Source organism: Heterostelium album (assembly GCF_000004825.1).
Source record: "Heterostelium album PN500 unplaced genomic scaffold PPL_scaffold3, whole genome shotgun sequence".
Lineage (NCBI taxonomy): Eukaryota > Evosea > Eumycetozoa > Acytosteliales > Acytosteliaceae > Heterostelium > Heterostelium album.
Window position 1 is genome coordinate 158,348 of NW_008805065.1, and position 26,265 is coordinate 184,612.

The window sequence follows — 26,265 nt, forward strand, 5'->3', positions numbered from 1 at the left end:
GTTTGTTTATATTATAATAATTAATTGAAGATACAATTGAATTGATTTTCAGAAAAAAAAAAAAAAGAACTGAAACCAAACTCTTTCATAGTATTTTGTAACTATAAAAATTTTATTATCATTTCTATTGAAGAAATATTCAAAAATCAGGTTTGTTTGATTTTTGAGAACCCAGCATAATTTTCTGGTTTATTAACCTAAAAGACCATTTACCAATCCAAGTACACTGTCTAATAAACCAGAAACAGTTTCACCAAGACCACCAGTACTGGTGTTGGAAGTTTGACCAGAAAGACTTCCACTTGATGATCCAAAGTTTTTGGTCATTGACGATGTGTTTCCAACATTTCCGAGTGAAGTTAAGGATTCTATTTGAAGTAAAAAAAATATTAATTTTATTTTTTAGGAATTTAATCAATCTATTTAAATACTTACTTATTAACATTTTAGAATTTGAATTTGAGTAAATTAAGAAAATTATTGATATATAGAATGATATTTCTTTCTTCTTTATATAGATTTTTTTATTTCATATTTTCCTATTCGTTCAATTTTTCTTTTAAATTTTTAAAAGACTTTTAATATGAAAATGTAAGATACTATTTCTATTTGTTTGAAAAAACACTCAAAATTATTTAATTTAAAATGATTGCAAGAAAATGGAATACCCTGAAAGAGAAATTATTTTAAAAAATTCTTTTCTCACACTTTCCAAATACATTTACAACAAGTGAGAGTGTTGGTTTTCATTTACAATTAAACACAATATTACAGAAATTCATTAAATCATTGTAATATTAAATTCTCAATCTTTGTATAGTAATTGAATTAAAATGAATCGTTGAGAAAATTGTAAAAAAAAGCCACATTGAAAAAACAAAAGAGATATTTGTATTTATTTTTATTTAAAAATGTTTACACACCCTTCTCAAAAGTAACAAATATTTTTAATTTATCAATATATCCACGCATCATTATTACCTCTACAAAGTTAGTTTTACAAAATAAAAAAAAATTATAAACCAATAAATAGATAGTATTTATTTTGTAAAAATCGTGTGTTTTAATAAAATATTTTATCAAAAACTGTAATGTTAAGCATGCCGATTGTTTATTATTGAAAGAATAGATATTAAGGATAGATAAAATATTTAATTTTTCAAAAAGAAAACATAAGCAAAATGATTATTCTGATCGACAGTAGTAGCAGAACTAAATGAAATAAAATGTAATTAGAATGAGATAGTTATTCCTTAGGTAGCTAGGAATTATATATTTTTAATAAGTTTAGTAAAACAAAGAAATTAACAATTTTTTAGGAGACAAAAAACTTCTGTCTTATTGTGATTTGTTTTGAAAATCTTAAAACAAATATTTGAATCGGGCCTATTCAACCGACTTAACTTGTGTTATTTATTACTTGATTAATCATGTACTGCATGAAATTGTGTAGATACATTTTGTAATATATCACTGCTGGATTTCATGGTATCATTATACTACTGTGTCTGCACCCTCCAAGGTATTGGAAATCCCAGTCAAACTAATCTAGATTCTGAATTTACCAAGTTGTTCCATTTCGTAGTTAATAGATCACTAGTTTGACTACAGTTCAAGCTGGACTCTACTCGTTCATTTGCTTAGGAAATTCGCACCGTTTGATTGGTTAACCAACTGTCGCACACCTTTGATACAACCAAGTCAGCTAACACTACAAAGCGTCTCACTCGATGCCAAATCTATAAAGTATGCAATAACTTATCATTGTAAATTTAATAATTTATAAATCTAACGGCTCAACGAAAAGCCTGAAAATACACTAATAGATCCATGTATACAACGACCAGCAACAACATGTTTAAATCTACCTACTACACCATAGCTATCGAAAATCAATCATCCCATCTGAGTATTAATTGCATAAACAATCAAGATGATGATGATGTAACTATTGACCTTGGTGAATCATTAGAGTATTAAGTATCTTTATTATTAGCTATCGAAATACAATATAAAAAAAACTATTATTATGAACAATAAACTGTTTTGTTATTAAAAATTTTTAAAAAAAAAAAACTAAATTCTGTTTTTATTCATTGTTTTAATTTAAATTGTATTAAATTAATAATGATAGATATCACCTTTATAAATATTATTATTAACACTTAAATTAAAATAATGAATAAAAAAAATTTTAAAAAAAAAAAATTCCAAATCTATCTTCAGAATTAGAGAGTTTGCAAAACTCATAATTTTAATTTATTTATTTATCTTTTTTATTTTTATTTGTTTTCAGGATTGAAAGAATCATTTACATTGACTCATTTACATTGCAATTCAATTGAACATTATTTTTAAAACACACAAATAATAATAATAATTATTTTAATTAAAAATCAACAAACAACAAAAATAAATATCTGATAAATAAATAAAATTTAACATTAAATATCATTGTTTTTTTTTTTGTATTATATTTTGTATAGTTTTTTTTCAAAAAATCAAATCATATCATATCATAAATAAATATCAATAATATATCAATAATATATATAAATAAAAGTTGAATTTAATAAATTAAAAGTAAAACAAAGTAAAGTAAAGTGTAGAAAATCAATATATATTTAATTATGTCAAACTATCCTGATATTAGTACTGTACCAAACAGTAGTAATAACTATAATCATACACCGGTCGGTGCCTATCCAAATTTGAATACTGAACATGATCCTAATGCACCAATAACTACCACTGCACCCAATGAAGTTAAAGAGGTGAGTAAAACAATATCAATATATATAGATAATATATTATCGATGAATATATATTAACATTAATAACTCATTGTATATATGTTATAACAGAATCATTATGAAGGTTGGTTACAAAAGAAAGGAGCAAAAGGATTGATACAAACATGGAAGAAGAGATTCTTCATTGCCAATATAGATAGTATCAAATACTATGCCGACGAGAAGCAGGTAGACTACAGAGGAAACATCCTCTGGGAACACGTTACAAACATTCAATTCTCTACATCTGCTGTTTGGAGTGACAATAGATACTTTGAAATACAAACAGTAAGTAGTATTGAACTATTATTATTGTTGTTGTTATTGTGATGATAAGATGCAGATACTTACTCTGCTCTCTTTTAAAAACTATAGAATAGAGGTAGAGTTTATTTCTTGTTTGCTGACGATCAGTATTTCTCGTTGAATTGGATCAATGCGTTGAAAAAGATACACGCCGCTTACATTGTGAGAAGGGATCACATTAGACAGGCAGTCGAGAAGCAAGCGCAAGCAGAGCAGGCTAAGCAGGAGCAGTTGAACCAACAGAAACAGTATGAAGAGCAACTGATTCAACAGCAACAGCAGTTCCAAAATAGTAATTCACCGTATCGCGAGTTCACCAATTACATTCATCAGGGATTCTCGCATTTCGATTCGATTGGAACACCGATTGCTTCGCCGCCACCCATAGATTCGTCGCTACACATACCACCACGTCCACCAGGACCATTGCGAACACTCGATCACGAGACTGTCAAGTCTATAGTGCCGTCCGAGGGTAAAGATCTCGAGATATACTACGAGTCAACCACCTACTTTGCAAACATCCTCATGGCAAAGCCACAGAATGAATATCACATACTCGCCGCCTATCTAATTCTCGCCACTCTCGACTGGGACAACAAAAAGACACAACCACTTCCATACCCATGCACACCTCCCTATGAAAGTGATATTGTATATCCATATTTTACATATTGTTTACATTTAATTAGAACTGTAAGTAGTGTAAAGCTAAGCAACTTTATTTTATAATAACTAACATTCTTTGTTGTTCATAGGAAATTATTAATAAATGGAAATTGGAAGGACCAACTTTTATCACTCAGATCGATACTTTTACAAAGAAGAAGAGACAAAACTACTTGTTGATATTGGAAAATGAAGATAGAGAGACATTCCTCAATAGAAATATGTTGCTATTGAGTTATGCACTCAACTACACGGTGATGGGTAACAAACTTGCTGTCATTGAAGATGCCATTTTAGTTTTGATCGACCGTTTCCTCGAGAACTACGAATCACTGCCTTCCATTAAGTACGGTGCCTTCCTCTGGAAGGAAATCGAACAAGCCGACAAGAATAACTCTTTCACTCCATCCGATAAAGCAATGTTACAATCATTCACTCATTCTTATTTATTATATCAAGTAAGTACTTACTAAACGGTTGTTTTTTTTTTTTTTTGCGAATTTATTTAGCTCAATTTTGTTATTAACATGTTTTAAACTATTCTAAAATAATAATAATAGAAATTACATTTAGAGAATAAGAATAATAATAAATTTAAATTGGATCCAATCATTACACAGAAATATGAAAATGTCAGTCATAACTTCTCGACTATTCTACATCAGTTGCCAATATTGACACCATTCTCTGGACACATTCAAAGAACCATTGTAAAGATATTCTACTTGTGGCATCGTGATCTACCTCTATGTGAATCGACATCCACTTTCGAGGTGTCTGTCTATAGAAACTACAAGGTATTCATTAGAATCCTCAGTAAATTGGATTCCATTCAATTCACTCAGTTGTTTAACTCTGTTAAAGAAGTTCAAGTAAGTTAATGTTAAAAAAATTTTTAATACCATTATGTACAAGTTTATTCTAACAATTTATTATTTCTATCTATTTACCATCATTATAGGAAACATTGTATAGAATTATAGAAAGGAACATTGGTGTATTTGATATGAGCAAAGTTGATATTTCACATCTACAATCAATAATGTCAAATAAATAAATAATACCAATATCATATATTTATATATTGCACAAAATAATAATCATAAAGAAAAAAAAGGTTTTAAAATAAAAAATAGTTATATGTACAAATTAATTATCAATCTTAAAGTAAACTATTATTTACTTGAAGTAAGTCAAAAGAGTACTTTACTAAATTTAGATAATCACTAATAATTAACAAATTTAACCGTTGGAATTAATTTAGAATCTTTAAAAGTCAAAAAACATTAATGACTAAAGATACTTAATATTTGTTTGATACATGAGAAATTAATACTATCACATTATCTTCACACCCGAACTCTTTTTGTGATAGGTTGATCAAGTTAAAATCGTGGACCCTTTTTAATTTTCAGACCAAAAAATATCTTTTCACGAAAAGGTGAATAAATTCGATGAAAGTACATAATTTGGAATCTTTTAAATTCAAAAAAATAAAACAAAAAAAAAAAGATTTTAAATCAAAAAATAACAAATATAAATAGATCTTTAAAGTAAACTTATCATACCAAATCAAAATATAAAATCATTTTTTATTTATTTATAAATATATACAACTATAAAATGGGTCAAGCAAATACCAAATTGTCAAAAGAGGAATTAGATCAATTGATGAAGACCACCAAATACAGCAAGGATGATATCGAAATTTTGACTCGTGACTTCAAGGAGTACAGTGGTGCTGACAAGAAGATCGGTTTCTCAGAGGAAGAGTTTCTTAAATTCTTCAAGACTCGTTTCCAAGACTGGAGTACTGAAGACATGAAGAAAATGTTCAAAGTTTTCGATACTGATAAAGTAAGATATGCCAAAACATATAATTAAAATTTAAATAGAAACCTAATAGTGAATCAAAAAAATTAAGAACGGAACAGTTGATTTTAAAGAGTTTACCACTGCCCTTTATTTAATGACCAAGGCACCTGTAGAAGAAAGAATGGCTGTTTTGTTTGATATTTTTGACGACGACAAGAGTGGAACCTTGTCATCACAAGAAGTTGAAAAAATGATCCATGTCGCTGTCAATTGTGGAACCGCTTTGGGATGTGGAGGTGTAGAATCTTTTGAATATTGCTTCGATTTATTCAAACAGGGACTCACTGTAAATGGTAAATTTCATAACTTTTTATTCTACCCAATTATTTCAAAACTAACAATAGTTAATTAACATTAGGTTTGACAAAAGCTCAATTTGTTAAAATTGGAGGTGGATCAACCAGATTCACCAGAATGATTTGTTTCTATGACTCTGCAAATGGATTATTATATTAAATTCCAAAAAAGAAAAAACCAAAGTTGTGTAGAATAAAATATTGTTTATTGAAATAATAGTATAAAATAAGCTAGCTACATTGTAATGATGGATGCACCACAAAAATCTCTATCTTTATCATCATCGAAAGTTGTCCATTCATTGGTCTCAATGTTATATATATGATTATCATAATTACAGCCACCCAATAAATAAATTAAACCTTCCTTGCTAGAGATATGATGATAAATCATTGATATTTTTACTTCCAATTCAATGCTAGTCTCTAACTCCTCGATATCTTTGGAAACGACATTGAATCTAATGAATCTTCCATCCAATGAATGCATAAAGATGTTTCCATATCTATCGTGACACATTGCACTAATTTCATCCAGGATTTGATCGGATTTATATTTGTCTATCGCTCTTGTGATTGGATTAATTGCATAAAGTAATCCACCTTGATATGGCACGGTGTAGAGAGTTCCATTGAAGAAGAATGAATAGTAATCGGTGTAGAGACAGTCGAAATTTAATTGCGATTCAAATTTCATTGATTTAATATTAAACCTATCGACTCTATGATGATAGATGTCATTCTCACTGTCGTATCCATTTATCAAGTAGATATGATCTGCACCATCATAGCAAACCGATATCTCTTGTCCTCCTTTGATTCCTTTCATCTCTCCTATGTGGTCAATCGATTTTGATTTGATAGAGATTCTACAATATTTGTTGGAAATATCGGGTTTGTTGCTACCGAAAATATAGATATGGTCACCTGCTTGCACCATTGAGTTGTATGTCGATCCAGATTCATAGTCTTTCAATTGAAAAGATGATTCAGTTGAATAACTTTGGTCAGAGATATTGATTAGAGATGCAGAATCACAATCGAATATGCTGAAAATATAGTTTTGTTTGATTCTTTGAGAGATCAAGTTGAATGATTGTTGAATTGATAATTTAACTTGTTCAACCTTTTCGCTAGAAACTATTAGCTCATACTTCATATTTCCATTGTTATTATTGTTGTTTGGAGTTGCAGAAGTACTCTTTAAAGAATATTGTTGATTATACTTGTAAATCATATCCAATACAACTAAATCTACATCTCTATTCTCATCGGTACTCTCTGGAACAATATAATCAAAGAGTGTATTGCTATTTCTATTGATAAAATTACACAGGGAATTGGATTGATTGATAGATTCCATTATTGATGATAATGAATAGCTTTCTGCTGTTGAATCTGTATTGGAATCTTCACTTCCAACCACTAGACTATCATCCTCACTACCGTCTCCCTTCTTTTCGATATGCTTCCAAGTGTTGGCAATATCCACTAACGACTTTAACTGATTGACATTGATATCGATTTGCTCCTTGATCAGATCTTTCTGTGTGACAATAGATTTCTTTAACTTGTGCTCCTCTACGATGAGATACTCATGAAATTGTGAAAACTGTGCAGATATCTCAGATTCGGTTGACTCTAAAGAATGATGTCTGGTTGCCTGTGACTTTATAGTAGTCCAGATTGAACTGAGCCTGTTTTTTATAGATGAACTCTCACTGCCACTCTCACTGGCTGAACCGGTACTAATGACAGTCTCCAATGAATTCTTGATATCATCTACATGGTCACAGAATGGAGAGTGATCTACGAATTTCTTATTATGATTGTTTGAACATTTTGAACACAACAATATATTACATTTAAAACAAATAAATTCCAATTGTCTTTTATGCTCTGGACATATAAAATTACTATCTCCCTTCATATCTGTAACTAAATATAACAAAATAAAAGAAAAAAATTAGCTATAACTTAATGTGATATTCATTTAACTTCAACTTTACTCATTGACAATTTATATTGTTAAAGAATTTGTTAATTTTTTAAGAAGTGGGGATTAAGAGAAAAATTAATAAGCACACCCAATGATTCTTTGGATTTTCACAAATTATCACCATCTATCAATTTAAACATCTTGATTGATTGTTAAACTGAATGTATATTCTAAAGACAAACAATGAATAACATTGTTTTGAATAAGTTTATAAAACTAGTTGTTCAAAAAAATAAGTTTCTATTACTATCAATTTAAACAATCATCTTTTGATTCTTTGTAAAAACAACATTCTTCTACCAACTCTTAATACTTCTCTTGTTTTATTGAACATAGTCAATCAAAAGTTATTTGAATAAAACACAAAATTGTTTTTCAAAAGAGAAAAATTTAAAATTGATCAAATAAAATGTATTGTTGTTTGATTTTTTAGTTTACAAATAAAGCCAACTGGATAAAATCAACAGATGACTTTTTGATTCATTTATTGATATATTAATAATAAATTAAAATATATTACAAAGAGCGTTTAGAAGCACTTTCTGTGGACGATGGATGGACCAGACTCATCGTATTCTTCCTTGGAGATCCACATTTGTTGGAAAGTGGAGAGGGAGGCCAAGATGGAACCACCAATCCAGACAGAGTATTTACGTTCTGGTGGGGCGATGATCTTGATCTTCATGGTGGATGGGGCCAAAGCGGTCAATTCCTTTTGCATACGGTCAGCAATACCTGGGAACATAGTGGTACCACCAGAGAGGACGACGTTACCGTACAAGTCCTTACGGATATCAACATCACACTTCATGATGGAGTTGTAGGTGGTCTCGTGGATACCAGCAGATTCCATACCCAAGAAGGATGGTTGGAAGAGAGCCTCTGGGCAACGGAAACGTTCGTTACCGATGGTAATGACTTGACCGTCTGGCAATTCGTATGATTTCTCGAGGGCTGAGGATGAGGCAGCAGTTTGCATTTCGTTTTCGAAGTCAAGGGCAACGTAGGCGAGCTTTTCCTTGATGTCACGGACGATTTCACGTTCGGCGGTGGTGGTGAATGAATAACCACGTTCAGTCAAGATCTTCATCATGTAGTCAGTGAGATCACGACCAGCAAGATCGAGACGGAGGATAGCGTGTGGGAGGGCATAACCTTCGTAGATTGGAACAGTGTGGGAGACACCATCACCAGAGTCCATAACGATACCGGTGGTACGACCAGAGGCATAGAGGGAAAGGACGGCTTGGATAGCAACGTACATGGCTGGAGTGTTGAAGGTCTCGAACATAATTTGAGTCATCTTCTCACGATTGGCCTTTGGGTTGAGTGGGGCTTCAGTCAAGAGAACTGGGTGTTCCTCTGGGGCAACACGGAGTTCGTTGTAGAAAGTGTGATGCCAGATCTTCTCCATATCATCCCAGTTGGTGACGATACCGTGCTCAATTGGGTACTTGAGGGTCAAGATACCTCTCTTTGATTGAGCTTCATCTCCGACGTAGGAGTCCTTTTGACCCATACCGACCATGACACCAGTGTGTCTTGGACGACCGACAATCGATGGGAATACAGCACGTGGGGCATCATCTCCAGCGAAACCAGCCTTACACATACCAGAACCCTGAAATTAATAAAGAAAAAAAGAATTTTTAAATATTAATATTTGAGAAATAATAGTTGATTTAAAATTATTATTGAGACATACGTTATCAATTACCAAAGCAGTTACGTCTTCACCTTCCATTTTATTTATTTATTAGTTTATTATTAAGTTATACAACAAAGATAAATGAAATAATTGATCAGCGTCACTATTTATGCAATCCAAAAGATGGAAGGTAAACCACAACAAAAAATCAATTTAATTAAAAAAAATCATTTTTTTCATATGAAAACCCAATTTCTTTTACAACCCAATCAAAAGCCATAATTATAATAGGTTTGAAGTTGAACAATTTTTTTTTCAAAAAAAATACTGGTCAATTTCATATAAAATTTGGTTGATTTTTTTTGAAAATTTTTTATTGCATTTTAGATGGGTACAATATCATTATTCTCTTTTGAGGGTCGATATTGTGTAGTCATATTCATTATCATTGTCTTTTTTAAAAGATTTTTTATCCATTATGACCCATGATTGGTTGTTACAGTCAATTAGTGGAGTGGCTTTGTTAGGGAAGAGATTAAAGAAGGTATCGCCACCCTCTATAACAGTGTCCACCGTAGTAATCAACAACTCATTAGCATATTTGAATGTTTCTTTGTATATTGTTTCACCTAAAAAAAAATAATGTAAAAATAATTCAAATTAAAATAAAATAAAATATAAAATAATAATTTATATTAGGATTACTGTTAATTTTTATAATATTTATATTTTGTAACACTTACCACCTATGATATAAACTACATCACTATTTAAATTGTTAACCAACTCTATTGCTTGATCAGTTGATCTTACTATGGTTAGAACATCTGGTTTCTCTTGATATTCTATACCATCTCTGTTATAAAGTTTCCCTGATGATGTTATGACTATTGAGTGTCTGTTGGGTAGAGGTCTTCCTATTGAATCAAATGTTTTTCTTCCCATTACAATGGGATGTCCTGTTGTTGTTTTTGAAAAGAATGCTAAATCACCTTTGAGCCTCCAAGGTATTCCTCCATCTTTACCAATAACATTGTTTAAAGATACTGCAACTACAAATGATATCTTTACCATATCTATGAGTAATCATAATCAAAAAATAAAATAAAAATAAAAATAAAACAAATTAATTTGGTTGTAAAATGAAAAAAAAAATTATCATCATTTTCTTTGAGACAAAAAAATTCTTTTTATGTAACTAATAAAAAACTACTCTTTTTGTTGTAAATGTTAATAATGTTAATAATTATTTTTGTTATTAATATTTATTTTTAAACTTATTATTATTAAATTAAATAAAATAAAATAATTTTTTAAATTATATTCACACAATATGTAATCTTTTGATGTTACCAAACATTAACACCTAATAATAAATTTTAGGAGGTAAATATGCAGAAATCGGTGGTTAGAAATAAGTATGAATCAAACATGTTCAGTATTATTAATTTGGGAATGAATTATGTGTTTGTGTCATCATTTATTTTAAAAAGTGTTTTCCTGCAAAGTTTGATTAACTTAAAAATCTTTGGTTGTTACAAAATACTCTTATTGGGCAATTATATTAAAAAACGAAAAATGACTTCAATGTTTTCGGTGTTCAATCAAAATGGGAACAAAAAAAACTTAACCTTAGTGGAATCTGACTGATATCTTTACTTAACCGTTTTATTCAAAACCAATTTACAACCTGATTTTTTTTTTTAAACAAATCAAAAGTGGTGACAATGATTGCTTTGCAAAAATTTGTCGACAAATATCATTTCGCCGAGTATTCAGTAAATTTCAAATTATGTTAAATTTATTCCTGTAATATTTGTGGAGCAGTCATATGATATTCTATTAAATATCTCAATAAATTTTGTTTCACTAATAATGATTATCATTTTGTCTATTGAGACTGCAAGAGTGGTAACATAATATTAGACTATATTTTTCTAAAAAAAAAATGACAAAACAAATCACAAAATCACAACACTATCACCTTTGTTGAATCAGCTGACCACACATCAGACGACACCTCTTTGCGGGATGGGTTTAAAAAAAACACAAAACAAAAAACTGACGCTGCATAGCTAAATGAAATTACCCCAATAGTTTGTTCTTAGGAAATTATTTGTTAGTAACTACAACAAAACTATGGTGTTGCTGTGTTTGTTTGCTATGTCATAATACAAGACGAAATTTGTAATGTTATGAGTTTGAAGTTGACTGGTAATTTTAACAAAAACTGACTTTATTTCAATCAATCAATATTGATGTGGTGATATACACACGAGAATGTGTAACTACTACCTACCTCTTTCCCACTCCAAACTTGGTCTTATAATTTTTCTATAAAATAATTAAAATTAATTTTTATTGTTTTGTTTGATTGGAAAAAAAGTCTATAAAAACTATCAATAGTTCAGAACCTATAGTTATCATTCCAAACAAAATAAATAGTTATAAAAAAAAAATGAATAGAAACTTAGTTTTAGTTATCTTTACTTTATATATTGCTTCTACCTTTGTAGTTGCCGATGAGAACGTGTGCGCTGCTGTTCTTTGCCAACCAGTTAGCAGATTAAGATGTCTTGCTATTGGTGGTGTCTTTATTCCAAAGAATATTGCAAATGGTGATTGTTGTGATAGATGTAATCCACCATGTTCCACTGTGAAATGCGCTGGTGTAGATGAACGTGTTTGCACTGCCAACGGTGGTTCCTATGTACCAAGCAATCCAGCTAGAGGACGCTGCTGCTCCGACTGTGTCTATGGTCCATCCTATTGCGCCGCTGTGCAATGTCTTGCTGTATCTGAAGAGAAGTGTAATGCTGCTCTTGGAGAATTCATTCCAGCTGATCCAGTGCATGGACGTTGTTGTAATACATGTCTTAATGCTTGTCAAACAATCAGATGCGTTGGTGCCAATGAGACTGAATGCGCTTTGAACAACGGACAATTCTTGCCATACAATCCAGCAGCTGCTCAATGTTGCTCTGATTGTATCTATGATCCATCAATCTGTGCTGCTACCCTATGTTTGGCTGTCTCTGAAAAACAATGTAAAGCTGCTCTTGGAGAATTCGTTCCTGCTGATGTAGCTCATGGTAAATGTTGTGATACATGTCTTAATGCCTGCCAAACCATTAAGTGTGTTGGTGCCAATGAGACTGAATGTGCCTTGAACGGTGGTCAATACTTGCCAGCTAATGCCGCCGTGGGTAGATGTTGCGCTGACTGTGTCTATGACCCAGAGATTTGCAATTTGGTTGATTGTTTGAATGTCAGTGAAGAAGAATGTGCCAATGTAGGTGGAGAATACACTCCAGCTGATCCGGTACATGGCCGTTGTTGTGCCCAATGCCACACTAGATGCGAAACTGTCAAGTGTATTGGTGCTAATGAAACCGAATGTCTTTCCAATCCAGGAAATATCTATGTTCCAGCCGATCCAAGAAATGGTGTCTGCTGCTCGTACTGTGATGTCAGAATGACTATTGAGCCACAAACCACCCGTTTCACCATCGAACCACAACCAACTCCAACTCCAACCTCATTCTGTAATGGTGTTCGTTGCGCATACGTTGATCCAAAGAAATGTAGAGCCACCGGTGGATTCTTTTCACCAGCCGATCCAGCTAATGGTAAGTGCTGCGATTCATGTGAGCGTAGAGTAACTATCGAACCACAATGCAGTCTTGTTAAATGCATTTTCGTTGATGAAGCAAAATGCAGAGAATCCGGTAATTTCTACGTACCAGCTAATCCACCTTCAAAGTGTTGCGCTACTTGTGAGCCACGTTTTACCATTGAGCCACAAACCACTTCCGTTTCAATTTAAATAGATTAGATTCCAACTCAATCGATTTATCTTTTATTCCTCTCACTTAAAAAAAATTACTTTTTTTTTTTAATCATCCAAATCAAAATAAACTTTAATTTATAAAAAAAAAATATATTTGTTTCACTTTTAGTACTAAAAATGTTTAAGTTAGTTGTTCTTATTACTTTCCATAATTTATAAATGATATTTTAAAGAGTTGTATCCAATATATATATATTTTTTAATTGTTCACAATTTAAAAGTCATAATATTCACAAATACTAGGTAAACCGCACCTAGTTTTTCACCCTCTTTTTGATTTTGCAAATTACTTTAATTTTCTTCAATTAATTTTTAATTCTATTCATTTTTGTTCTTACCATTATTATTCATAGACATAGAAGACATTTTATAAAAGTTGGAGAGTTTTTATTTAAAAATTGAAGGGTACTAACATTGTTTAAAAAAATTACAACAAAATATTTTTATTTATTTATTTATTTTTTTTAAAACAGGTAGAGATATCATGTATGCTAATTTGATTTGCGTTTGCGATTGTTTGTTTTGGTTTCATCAGAAATCAATTTTAGAATACCAGTTGGATCACCAAACTTTGAGATGGTTTCATCCAAAGAAAGATGAATTCCTTTTCTATGCATCCAAAACAATGTGTCGTAATAATATTCATTGAGCCTTGGTACAAAGTCCTGGGCATTGTTTGTTAATAATTTCATTGCATCGGGATCGATTCCGAATATTAGGTCAAGAATTTCGTTCGATGATCTTTGAAGGATATTCAACAAGTTGTCTCTCACCACTTGATTCCATTGAGATCTGTGATTTTCATAGATGAATCTTAATAGATTTGGATTTTGCTTAATTGTCATTAGTTCTTTGATATCAAAGCAAGAGAGATTAACATCGGAGAAGATTTTGTTCTTCAAGACATGAAAGATCAATTCTGGATCTTGAATTATCTTTGGATCAAACTTTAGACAACTCTTGGTATTTATTGTCAACCAATTGAGGAATTCTATCGTTTGTACTTCATAAAAATGATATGTACCAATACAGATACCAACAAGAAACATTCGATGAATAGTTGGTGCATATTTGATTGTAAAATCAAGTGCATTATATTTCTTTTTGTTCCATCTTGATTGATCCTCAGTTGTTGCTTGGATGATTCCTTCATATTTCAAAATGTGATCCAATTGCTGCTTAGTTCTTGATCTTTCAATAATATGCCATGCTTCATATGATATTGATCCATCCTCATTGATAACTTTTCCACGCATTACCAATTGATCGAATATGAATGAACCAAATCGCTGAGTAGTTTCATTGTCATGATAGTCTAGTTTCCATCCATCAAGGTTATCCATGAGATAAAGAATTGATTCTTTTGATCCAGCTTTCTGATGTGATCTTTTATATCTCATGCAAGCATTTCCATGGTTTCTACGATCTTCTTTAAAGTTTCTGAATAACTTTAAACCTTGTTTGGTGAAAACTCTCTTTATGTATTCAATCATTTCAATTGCAAGATTGCCATCTTCTCTTTCGAAAAGTGATGCAACACATCGATAAATACATTCTTGAAGAGGTACTTCAATGATTGATCGATCGGTATCCATTCTATTGACAAGATACTCAATTTGATTGCGAGATCCATGATTGAATAACAATGTTAGAGTCTTTCGAAGATTGGTTTCATCTTCTACATTTCCACGATCATCTACATTCATATCGAGTGAAACGATCTTCGATAGAATATCATCGATGATTGATTGGTTTGATATATTTAATTGACCTGCCAATTGAAGTTTAATTCTAACGATTTCTGAGACTGTTTTGCCAATATAATCACTTGAGTATAATGCATTGTGATGATGATACATAACATCAAGAAGTAGGAGATTATAACAGAGATTGTCAATCAGGGGTGATTCAGGAATTGGAAATTGTTTTACTATACTCTCTTTCATTGATAAGAGGTATTTGGTATCTGTTTCTGAAGCAACTCCAAGATGATTACTCTCCTTATTAACCATGAGATATGATAATAATTCTATAGAATTACTGAGAGAGAGATTGGCTTTAATGATCGGCTCTATTATCTTTGGACCAAAAGTATAACCATGTTTCTTTAATAATCGATAGATAAATACTTTATCCTCGCTCAATTGTGGATTGAAATGTAAAGCCCCGAGGGTAGTCTTGTACTTTTCCATGATGACATCCTCACCGAATTTAGCAAATAACCATTCGATTGATTGGATCTTTGGGTAATTGATTAAATCATCCATTATCTTCTTGTCCAATTCATTGATAGGATCGATTCCATTCTCCACGAGATAATCGAGAATTTCCACTTGACCACCTAACAGAGCACCTTTAAATGCACCCTCTCTTTTAAGTTGAATCGGTGATGTTTGATTGAGAAGTATCTTTACAATTTCAATGTTACCAGTTCTACATGCATTTGATATCAAATCTCTTGACAAGAATAGAGTGTCTCTGTACTTGTTGTACACCACCATAAATGATTGATATCCTTTACTTTCATACAGAAACTTGATATGTCAGACCCCGAGATCTGTATATATCGACCTGTTTTAATCTTGTCAACAAATAAACCAATATGATTATTACGAAGAATTTCATATCCTTTGATCCAATGATTGTACTTTCGCTTTGTAAACAAGAACATTTCATCTTGATCCGAATGACCATTGATATCTTCTCTCACATGTTTCAGTAGCTTTTGAAGAAGTATCTTATTTTGAAATACTTTTGTAAAACATATATCTTTAAACAAAAAAAAAAAAAATTAGAATAATAAATTGTTTAAAAACACCAACAATTTTTTTACTTACTATTGCTATTAGACATTGATGACATTTATATTAAAGTAACTTTTCAATAAAATTATTTGTTAAGAATTATTATTTATTATTGTTTTTGTAAAGTAACAAAAGAACTATAATTAGTTTGTTAAATGGTTTTAACAAAATTCTCCCTCATATGAGGGATAAAAATAAAACACAACTTTTAGAGAGTAAACTTTTTCATACTAATTTTTTTCTTGAAAGTAACAGCAAATTACCACCTTTCTAAGGAATCATTTCACAGTCATTCGTGGTACATGTCAGCAATAAATCCCTCATGAGGGAGAATTTATTATTAATAGTAAAATTTCTCTTACAGAAATATAAAATATTTAATTAATGAGTTAACTCAATGATTTTAATTTAAATGGATCATCTCAGAGAGTGAAGCATAAACAATACAGCTTTGGACATGATCATTTGTTAATGTTGGATAGACACTATTAAACTTTGAGATTAAGTATTATCTCAAAGACACAGGTTACTTGCTTAATATATAGAGCAGCAAAGATAATATATTTTAGAATTTAAAATTTTTTTTATTATATATTTTTATTATAATTTTGGAAAAAAGTAAACTTGGATATATAATATAATTATCTAATTGATATAGTTTGATAACCATCTGAATCCGTCACCATAACCAAATCTTCTAACTACACTACACATGAAAACTTCGATTGGTCTAACACCTGGGTTGAGTGGAACTTTGTCTTTGCCTGTGGTCTGGGTCAATCCCATTGATGCTCTAAACTTTTCTTCAGATGTTCCGGCGATATCGATTTTATTACCGAGAATGAGGAATGGTACATTTGAGAGTTCATCAGAGGAGAGAAGTGCGTCGAGTTCTCTCTTTGATTCTTCGAATCTTTGTGGTGCAGATGAGTCAACCATGAAAACGATGGCATCGACTGAAGTATAATAATCTTTCCATAATCTACGAGCTGTCTCGTGACCACCGAGATCGTAAGTTCTAAATTTAATATTACCCATTGAAAGTTCCTCAGATGCTGTTGTTGTTGATATTGTTGTTGGTAGTAGTGATTATTATTATAAAACAAATTCAAATAGTAATAGTGATTGATAATTAAACAATAATAATAGCTATTGTTAGTAACTGAGAGATGTTTACTGGCATTTCTATTTGACATTATATTAATTAATACATACTTGGATGGAAAGTTGGACGATTTTGTGAAAGACGACCATCTTTCAAAACACCTAACAATGTAGTCTTACCGGCATTATCTAATCCAAGAAATAGAATCTTGGCATTCTTATTGTAGAGTCCTAGAAAACTCAAAACACCCCAGAACCAATCAAACAAAAACATGATTTATATAATCCTACAAAAAAAAAAAAAAAGAAATATATTTAAAAATATTAATAAATGATTATATTTATATTATTATTAAATTAGATTAAATTAATGAGTTGCTAGTTTAGTCGATCAAAAATAAAAAATAAAATAAAAATATAAAAAAAAAAAACAGAAAAATAATAAATTAATTTATATTAAAACAACAACAACAACAACTAACAACAATAACACATACAATTATTAAATAAAAATAAAAGAATTTGATTAATAAAAGATAGAAATTTAGTGTTATTTTTAAATTATTATTATTTTTTTGGTTTTTTTTTTTGTGTAAATATATATATTTTTTGTTTTAACTTGTTTTATTTCCAACCAAATATTCAAGTTGACAAATTTGATGACTGTAATGTGCAATATGTTGTAGATTGTGTATGTTTATTAATTGACTGATTTTGATATATGTTTTTTTTTTAAAAAAAAAAAAACGAATCTTTGTAGTTGTTTAATCTAATGGTTACTGAACTTATAAAGTGTAATTTAACTAAACAGAACAATAATGATACTGTCGATCTATAATCTATCTTCAATATACTATCTTTTATCTACTATCTGCTTTCTTTCTTCTATACCAATCACTATTTTCAAATATTATAGCTTTACTGACTAACTAACAACTAACAACTAACTAATAAAACTTTTTTGTTTTTCAAAACAATTGTATTGTTGCAACATAAAAAGACATTTTACCTTGTTAAAAATATAAAATAAAAATAAAATAAAAAAATTAAGTGCTAATAAAAATGTATGGTAAAGATGTAATAATAAGTTCAACCTGAACACTTTATGTAAAAGTTTTATTCAGTTGAGGAGCACCCCAAACAAAAAAAAAATAAAAAATAAAAAATAAAAAAAATTAATTTTTTGGTCAATTTTTTTCTTATCAAATTTCCCAATGATTTTTGTAATCATTTAGATATTAATAGTAATATGAAAGTCGAAAGATCAATTGATTGCAAGTTTTTAATTGCAATAGTATTATCTAGATAACTTTTCTCAAATAAACTTTTTTTTTTTTAGATCAAAACTCACAGAAAATCTAAAGTGTTGTTACTTTAGTTTCTTAAATAAACACACTATTCTTCATTGGCGAATGAGTTTTGGATGTTATTAATATCGATGAAAATTAATACCACTTTGATATATACTACTGCCAATTATATGTATTCGGGAATGATCTCTTTGGAATGAGTCTGATCAATATCCAGAAACATGGATATCTTTTTTTTTTTAACACGTGAATTTCTAATAACTCTATATTTAATTAAATAGACATGTTTTGATTTTTATTTTTTAGTATAATATAGTTGGTTGGTTTTGTTTGTTTTGATTAAGTTAATGAAGTTGTTATTGTTATTTTGATTTTTTGGTTTGTCGTTGTTGTTAAATTATTACTATTATTTGTTTAAACAGATAATTTAGTAAGTTTGTCAAGACATTTAATACCCTTCTCTTCGTATTCAGCCTTGGAGATCCAGAAATCTGGACGATCCTTGGTGAGTTCAGCCAATACGGCACCACCCAAGAATACCATGTGCTTACGACGTGGTGGATCTTCGATTCTGCACTTGAATTTGGCCAAACCGTTGACGTCACCCTTCAATACCTTCTCGAGGTAGAGTGCACGAATCTCCTTTTCGAGACGCGATGGCAAACCTGGATACATACTGGAACCACCAGAGAGAACGATGTGCTGGTAGAATCCTTGGTGGAGATCACGATCGGACTTTTGAATGCAGTCAAAGAGCAAGTCGGCAACACCACCACCTTCGACGTCGACCAAACCTGGATGGAAGAGAGCCTCGGAAGCCTGGAAACGTTCTTGACCGACCTTGATAACTCTTCCGTCAGGGAGAGTGTACGATTCGACGAGGACGGTTGTCTCACTGGCTAACTTCTTCTCTTGCTCGACGTCGTAGGCGACGTAGCAGAGCTTCTCCTTGATTTGACGCACGGTTTCAAAGTCGGCAGTACGGTTGAATGCGTAACCACGGAGCAAGAGCAACTTGATCAAGTAACGGGTGACGTCACGACCGGCGATATCGAGACGACGTGTCAAATGTGGGATGGAGTAACCTTCGTAGACCGGGATGATGTGAGTGACACCATCACCAGAGTCGACGACGACACCTGTGAGGAGACCCTGTGCGTAGAGAGTGAGAACGGCCTGGATGGCAACGTAGACCGCTTGGAAACCGTATTTCTCAAACATGGTCTCGACCATCTTCTGACGATTGGTCAGTGGATTCATGGGTGGTTCGGTCAAGAGGATCTTGCATTCACGTGGATTGCTGATCTTTAACTTCTCCTTGAAAGCATAGTCCCAGACGTGGGTGATGTCATCCCAATTACGGATGATACCGTTCTCTAGTGGATAGGTGATTTGCAACATCGAACGAAACTTGGCAGCTTCATCTCCAACCATAATATCCTTAATCTCTACATTCTCGATCTTCTCTTCAGAACGCAAGATTGGACGACCAACCATAGATGGGAAAATAGCTGTTGGGAAATTTGCACCAGCAAAACCACATTTTACAAACTACAATTATAATTGTTGAATTGATTGTATATGTTGAATTATCCAAAAATGTTGAAAATCAATATATATATATGAATTTTATTTGATTAATACTACTAATAATAATGATGATGATGTTCATTTACTGATTGATTACTTACACCTGTTCCATTGTCGCAAACAATAACTTTATTGGAATCCATTTCTATATATATTTATAAAGTGTGTTTTCTTTTTTGATGAAAAGTATTAGTTTTTTGAATTCTTATTATAACTTAAAGGGGGTTGATTGACAAATTCATTTCATCATGATCATCTTAAATCAAACTAAAAATACAAATACTTGAATTTTTATAGATATATGAATGTTTCGAACTTTAAAAGTTGAAAGTTACACTACAATCATCAAGATATTTATATTTTTTTTTGATTGCATTTTTGAATATATGATGACTTAATGATGATCGAACTATAACCTATAGTTTTGTATATTATCTTTAAATCAAGATTACTTACAAAATACAATATTATGTCTAGAGTTATAATAATTTAATTTATTTTTATTTTTTTTAGTATACAAGGTGTGATGAGTGAAGGTGATTGTTAATTACAGTCCAAGTGTGTATGTCCTTAATAAAAAACCTGTTGTTGAAGGATGTTTTGTGATTATTACTACAGAGTATCTATTAAAGCGTATATATGTCCACTAACTACTGTTGCCAATTTGATTATTACTATTGCTAGGGCTAGATAATCTAATTGATTGAAAGAATAGATAGTTTTTGGTTTGAAAAAATAAAAAAAAATGATGAAAAACAAAAAAAAAATATGTTGTTGTGTGATGAACAATAGCACTAAAAATCAATTTTGGTGGGAGTGATGTTAGTGTTGTTTGGGTTCTGACTTTGATTTTTTTTTGCCAATTTTTTTCAATTTTTTTTTTAATTTTATTTTAAATTGAATTTTTTTTGCAATATATTTTTTTATGCTAATTTCAATCACAATGGGTTTTCATAAATCAATCCACTGACGTGAACTGCTGAAAATTATTTTTTGCAAAAATTTTTTTTATTACAAAAGATCATATGGCTTTTTAGTTGGGTTTTTCATGAATGATATTACAATAACGTTATTTGGTTTATTGTTTTTTTTTTATAAATATTAATAAAAAAAAATCATATTAGCATAGGAGACCAACACATTTTTAATTAAAGAGATTTTTATTATAAATGGTAAACAATAGATATCATAATTATAAAATATTCAATTTGAAATGATCATAGTTGTTTACAACTAACAAAGTTGAATGTATTAATTGGTTCAATGTTAACATATATATTCGAAATTTTCAAAAGCAAATATAGTTTTGAAACTTTTTATAACTTAGTATAAAAAGGAACTTGTATTATTATTTTGGTTGGACAATCAATTTTTTTATTTTATAATTCTTTAAGGGTTTCAACACTTAATATATATTTAGATATCAACCAATAATGTCTGAGTTTTTTCTATTTTTTACAAATTATTTGAAAAAATAAAAAACGAAACAAAAAAATATTCAATTTTCTAGGTCTTGTCTTGCATTAATACTCGAGTAATCATTGTTTTAACTATATAGATTATATGATTTATAAATAAGTAATAACAACAACCACAATTAGATGTTAAAGTGATTTAAAATATATAACTAGCTACACTTTCTTGAGATTGAATGAAATTCAAGTGTCAATAAGCTATACATAAATAATATGATCAAGTTTGATAGTAACAACAGTGAAAGCAACAACAATAGTGGTGGCAGCAGAAGTAGTATCGAGAGTAACAATAACAGTGGTAGGTACAAACCTGTCCAAAGAAATATATATGTCACCAATAATATCAACTATTAATCAATTGGTGATGATATTGATATCAGATTGTTAATATTTAAATCAATCAATCATATCACAACTAATTAATAGTGTATTCATCATAGTAGTAGTAGTTTAATAATAATGACAATCAATGTCATTGTCATTGTCATCAATATCGCTTTAGTAGATAAATAAATAAATAAATAAAATAATAATAATGTTGTTGTTATATATCCAAAATATATTTATAAATAGTTTTTCGATTTGGATTTATTAATTTACAACACAGAAAAATCAGGATGACTGGATATGACAATTTGGAATAATGAATATGAAATTAAAACAAAAGAAAGAAACACATACACACCACTCACATCAAACATTACAAATACACCAAATACTATCTCTCTCTCTCTCTCTACTTTCAACTTGAAATTCTCCCAATGGAATGAATATTGAAAGTATAGTGTGGATAGTGTGTTTGTGGCAGTGAATTCATGAGGAGGTAGAATGTTTTAATTTTACAGTGTAGTGTGTGGTTTGGGAGAGTAGGTAGGGTGTGTGCTGCAATCTTATCTTATTTATTTCATTCTTTCATTAGTTTTTAGTTGTAATTATCAACTATTAAAAACGATTAAAAATTTATACAACAATAATATCATAAATTTAATAAATAAAAAATAAAAATAAAAAAAAAAGTGTACTTCAAACCTTATCTATCAAATACATATCATTTTTTTTTCTTAGTTATTTTTATTCATCTTTTTAATATAAAAAAATTAGAAAAAAAAGAAAAAGAAATAATGTTTTTTTAAAAAAGTATATACATATTATATAATATTTGTTCATTCATATATTCATTCGTTCATTTTATTTTGTTTTTTAATGCTAGTTCATTTTCACTGTGAAAAGAAGAAAACGATTATTATAGAAATATTTAGATACGAAATTAGATTAGATTGATAAAATTTGATTTTTTGGTTGAAGCAAGAACAAGAATTCGACAAGTTGTCATTACTTTAAATAAACAAAAAGATAGCGTTTAAATGTAGGAGGTGGTTAGTTTACAACAATAGAGTTAATTTCGAAAAATATTCAAGTTTAATAATTTTTTCTTATTTTTAATTTTTTTTGCAAAACAACATTTTTTTTTAATTAAACTTTTTTTTTTTTTTTTTTTTAAACAATAACCACCTCCATACTTACTTAATTCATTAAAAAAAAAAAGAGTAATCACCATCATCAACATAATCATAATCAATATTATCACACAACACCAACCAACCAACCAACCAATAATAGAATATAATAGTGATAAATATAACAATTCAACTTTGTTCGATAATAATTGAAAAAACAAAAAACCAAATTCTCTAACTTTTTTTATTATTATTATCGTTTTACTTATTGTTATTTATTTATTTATTATTTATAGAGGAAAATAGTAAAATACAACAACAGCAACAACAGAAATCATTGAAAAATATAGAATATATACAAAATCATCCGAATAACTACTTCAATCCGATCAATAGAATCAGAAAGAGTCAGGAGCAGATCGATACATCGACGGATAGCAATATCATTCCACCCTATAAAAAGTTGGCACAACATCATCATCAACAACAACCTTTAACATATAATAAAAGTAATGATAAGATGACTGTGACCCCTGTTATGACATTAGGTATGTTATTTATCATCACCATTACTTCAATCTCCACTTATCACTTCATTTCTACATTCTATATTGATAATCTGATTATTAGTTCCATGGTCATGGAAACCAGAATGGTCTGCAACACTTTTATCAAATAATGGTTTGACAGCAAAGGATCAGGGAATGGGCAAGGCATGGACAACCTCTGTAGCATTGACACCGATTCCGCCTGGTACCGGCTATTATTACTATGAAATAAAGGTTGACTTTTGTAATATATCGAATAATATAAAAATTGGTAAGTTGTTTGAATGAAACAAAATCAATAGATAATGAATGATTAGCAATTAGCAATTAACACACACACACACATATATATATTATTGGTATACTATAGTTTTTGGTATATTATCATCACTTTATTTAAAGAATATATTATCACGAGAGATAGGAAAGATGGGAAGCTTGAAGGGCGGCTGTCCGTTTGGATACTTTCCACAGTTTGGCAAGGGCACGCTCTGCTATTTTGCAAATGGACAAATATATAAAGATGGTCAGGAAGCATGTAAAACCGAACCGTTTACAAAGGATGACCTCATCGGTATGTGTGTCGATACTCATACCAACTCGATTACCTTTTATAAAAACCACAAGATGGTCGGTATGCCCTTTGAGGGTGTTTTGGCGCAGCTGTTCGACACCAACTCTGAGAACGACCAGTCGATACACCAAGAGTTGTATCCTGCTGTATCACTCATCAAAGACAACACCATATCAATCATTCCAAATCCAACCATTAATAACAACCCATCAACAACAACAATAACAAACAATGAACTACTTGTAAATAATCAACAACAACAACTACAATATCATAGTAATATATCAACTGGTGAACAATCACAATCTTCATCATCATCTTCTTCCTCCACTTCCTCTTCAGATTTGACTTCTTTAGTATCACAACAACAACAACAGCAACAGCAACAGCAACCACTACCATATCAACCACTACCAATGATGGTGACAACAACAACAACTACAACTACAACGAATAACAATGGTGTATCACTTCTTGCTCATCCTCAACAGTTGACAGATTCATCACAATCCATTAAAGCTATGAGTGCTATGGCTATTAATAATAATAATAATAGTAATAATAGCAGTGGTGGTGCTTCAACAACAACTACCACCACAGTCATACCACCAACGTTATTAGTCAATAATAATTACAACACTAGCAACAATAGTATTAGTAGTAGCAATAACAATGTCAAGCCACCACCTACACCTCCTTTAGTTAGTGACCCAGGAAATACATGTCCGGTTTGTGGAATCTCATTAAAAACTGTTGGAAAAGACTGGGCCACTGTAAATAGACATATAGACGAGTGTTTAACATTGAGTTTATTAGATAATGAACAAGGGTATTTATCTATTTTTTGCATAAACAAATATAGCTACAAATATTAATTACTTTTTTATTATTATATTTACATTTTTTATAGTTCCAAGATATTCAAGATCACTTGTCCATATCCAGGATGTAAAAAACCAAATCAATTATCTAAAGATTTTGTAGTTCATTGTAGTGATTCACACTTTTTGGAAAATAATCACAATCTTGAATGTCCACTTTGCAATACTAAAGTAAGTGAGATATGTAAAAAACATTTTGTTAAAATTTGATCAATATCATCCATCAGTGATACTAATTGTTATTTTCTTTTTTCTTTTCTATTTAGACATCTAATCTTATCAGTCATCTCAGCAAAAAGCATATTGTTTTACCAGTTAAAAAAGAATCTTTTGTTGGTGTTGGATATTCCAGTAAGTTGCAATCATTACAATCAATTCAGCTCAAATCATTTCAAAATATAGTAAACTAGAATACTAATTAATTAACTTGCTTTTTTTTTATTTAAATCATTTAGCAAATATATTGGACCATGATTTAGGCGATCTTGAGTGTCCAATTTGTTTAGAAGAGTTTTATAAGGGACAGAATGTTGCACGTTTGGAGTGTTGGTGTATTTTTCATACAGACTGTATATCTGGTTATCTCTTGAAGGCAAAGAAGTGCCCAGTTCACACATAAAAAATAATATTATTATTTCGACTTTTATCTAAACATAACCTACACACACATTAAAACAAATTCAAAACTATTACAATACAATACAATACAACACAAATGTACATTCAACATTGATGATCAACATTATTATTAATAATAATAGTTCATTTGTTTAAACCAAAACCAAACAGATAATCAATAAATCGGTTGTTCCTTTTGTTTTTTTTTTTAATATATATAATGAATTTAGAGTTGACATTATTATTATTATTATTATTATTAATATTATCATCATTAACAATAGTACATAGTATCTTCTTTCACACTCAACTATTTGTGGTTATGGAAAGAATGTACGCATTTCTTTCTGTCCAAACTAAAAAAAAAAAAAAAAATGTTGCGAATATCATTAAAATCAGATCTTCCACCAACATTGACAAATCTATCATTTAATTCTAGATATCATTTGAAATCCGCATTATCACCGGT

At 30.2% G+C, this 26,265-nt stretch overlaps 11 protein-coding genes across 11 annotated transcripts; 4 read left to right on the plus strand and 7 right to left on the minus strand.

The window, feature by feature from the left end:
• Positions 1-192: 192 nt before the first annotated feature.
• On the minus strand, positions 193-445 carry PPL_02631 (uncharacterized protein; the record flags this gene model as incomplete). Its single annotated transcript, XM_020573610.1, has 2 exons — positions 193-368; positions 436-445. The coding sequence occupies 2 exons, from the start codon at positions 443-445 to the stop codon at positions 193-195; spliced, it is 186 nt and encodes a 61-aa protein (XP_020435682.1).
• A 2,185-nt stretch (positions 446-2,630) lies between these two features.
• PPL_02632 (PH domain-containing protein) lies at positions 2,631-4,824 on the plus strand (the record flags this gene model as incomplete). The annotated part of the gene is made up of 6 exons (XM_020573611.1): positions 2,631-2,774; positions 2,865-3,080; positions 3,168-3,794; positions 3,905-4,225; positions 4,328-4,639; positions 4,729-4,824. The coding sequence occupies 6 exons, from the start codon at positions 2,631-2,633 to the stop codon at positions 4,822-4,824; spliced, it is 1,716 nt and encodes a 571-aa protein (XP_020435683.1).
• Positions 4,825-5,390: 566 nt separating this feature from the next.
• PPL_02633 (calcium-binding protein) lies at positions 5,391-6,098 on the plus strand (the record flags this gene model as incomplete). Its single annotated transcript, XM_020573612.1, has 3 exons — positions 5,391-5,624; positions 5,692-5,935; positions 6,001-6,098. The coding sequence occupies 3 exons, from the start codon at positions 5,391-5,393 to the stop codon at positions 6,096-6,098; spliced, it is 576 nt and encodes a 191-aa protein (XP_020435684.1).
• A 75-nt stretch (positions 6,099-6,173) lies between these two features.
• PPL_02634 (uncharacterized protein) lies at positions 6,174-8,131 on the minus strand (the record flags this gene model as incomplete). The annotated part of the gene is made up of 2 exons (XM_020573613.1): positions 6,174-7,876; positions 8,116-8,131. The coding sequence occupies 2 exons, from the start codon at positions 8,129-8,131 to the stop codon at positions 6,174-6,176; spliced, it is 1,719 nt and encodes a 572-aa protein (XP_020435685.1).
• Positions 8,132-8,466: 335 nt separating this feature from the next.
• PPL_02635 (actin) lies at positions 8,467-9,681 on the minus strand (the record flags this gene model as incomplete). Its single annotated transcript, XM_020573614.1, has 2 exons — positions 8,467-9,558; positions 9,643-9,681. 2 exons carry the CDS (start codon positions 9,679-9,681, stop codon positions 8,467-8,469), a joined length of 1,131 nt encoding a protein of 376 aa, XP_020435686.1.
• Positions 9,682-9,987: 306 nt separating this feature from the next.
• Positions 9,988-10,659, minus strand: PPL_02636 (dihydrofolate reductase; the record flags this gene model as incomplete). The annotated part of the gene is made up of 2 exons (XM_020573615.1): positions 9,988-10,214; positions 10,329-10,659. The coding sequence occupies 2 exons, from the start codon at positions 10,657-10,659 to the stop codon at positions 9,988-9,990; spliced, it is 558 nt and encodes a 185-aa protein (XP_020435687.1).
• A 1,384-nt stretch (positions 10,660-12,043) lies between these two features.
• PPL_02637 (uncharacterized protein) lies at positions 12,044-13,411 on the plus strand (the record flags this gene model as incomplete). The annotated part of the gene is made up of 1 exon (XM_020573616.1): positions 12,044-13,411. One exon carries the CDS (start codon positions 12,044-12,046, stop codon positions 13,409-13,411), a length of 1,368 nt encoding a protein of 455 aa, XP_020435688.1.
• A 515-nt stretch (positions 13,412-13,926) lies between these two features.
• On the minus strand, positions 13,927-15,936 carry PPL_02638 (uncharacterized protein; the record flags this gene model as incomplete). Its single annotated transcript, XM_020573617.1, has 1 exon — positions 13,927-15,936. One exon carries the CDS (start codon positions 15,934-15,936, stop codon positions 13,927-13,929), a length of 2,010 nt encoding a protein of 669 aa, XP_020435689.1.
• A 948-nt stretch (positions 15,937-16,884) lies between these two features.
• On the minus strand, positions 16,885-18,347 carry sarA (GTP-binding protein Sar1; the record flags this gene model as incomplete). Its single annotated transcript, XM_020573618.1, has 5 exons — positions 16,885-17,257; positions 17,403-17,424; positions 17,455-17,574; positions 18,212-18,240; positions 18,319-18,347. 5 exons carry the CDS (start codon positions 18,345-18,347, stop codon positions 16,885-16,887), a joined length of 573 nt encoding a protein of 190 aa, XP_020435690.1.
• A 720-nt stretch (positions 18,348-19,067) lies between these two features.
• arpB (actin related protein 2) lies at positions 19,068-20,386 on the minus strand (the record flags this gene model as incomplete). The annotated part of the gene is made up of 2 exons (XM_020573619.1): positions 19,068-20,204; positions 20,345-20,386. The coding sequence occupies 2 exons, from the start codon at positions 20,384-20,386 to the stop codon at positions 19,068-19,070; spliced, it is 1,179 nt and encodes a 392-aa protein (XP_020435691.1).
• Positions 20,387-22,177: 1,791 nt separating this feature from the next.
• Positions 22,178-25,797, plus strand: PPL_02641 (C2H2-type zinc finger-containing protein; the record flags this gene model as incomplete). Its single annotated transcript, XM_020573620.1, has 8 exons — positions 22,178-22,219; positions 23,076-23,094; positions 23,472-23,723; positions 23,806-23,994; positions 24,247-25,126; positions 25,208-25,349; positions 25,445-25,529; positions 25,634-25,797. 8 exons carry the CDS (start codon positions 22,178-22,180, stop codon positions 25,795-25,797), a joined length of 1,773 nt encoding a protein of 590 aa, XP_020435692.1.
• Positions 25,798-26,265: the final 468 nt, after the last annotated feature.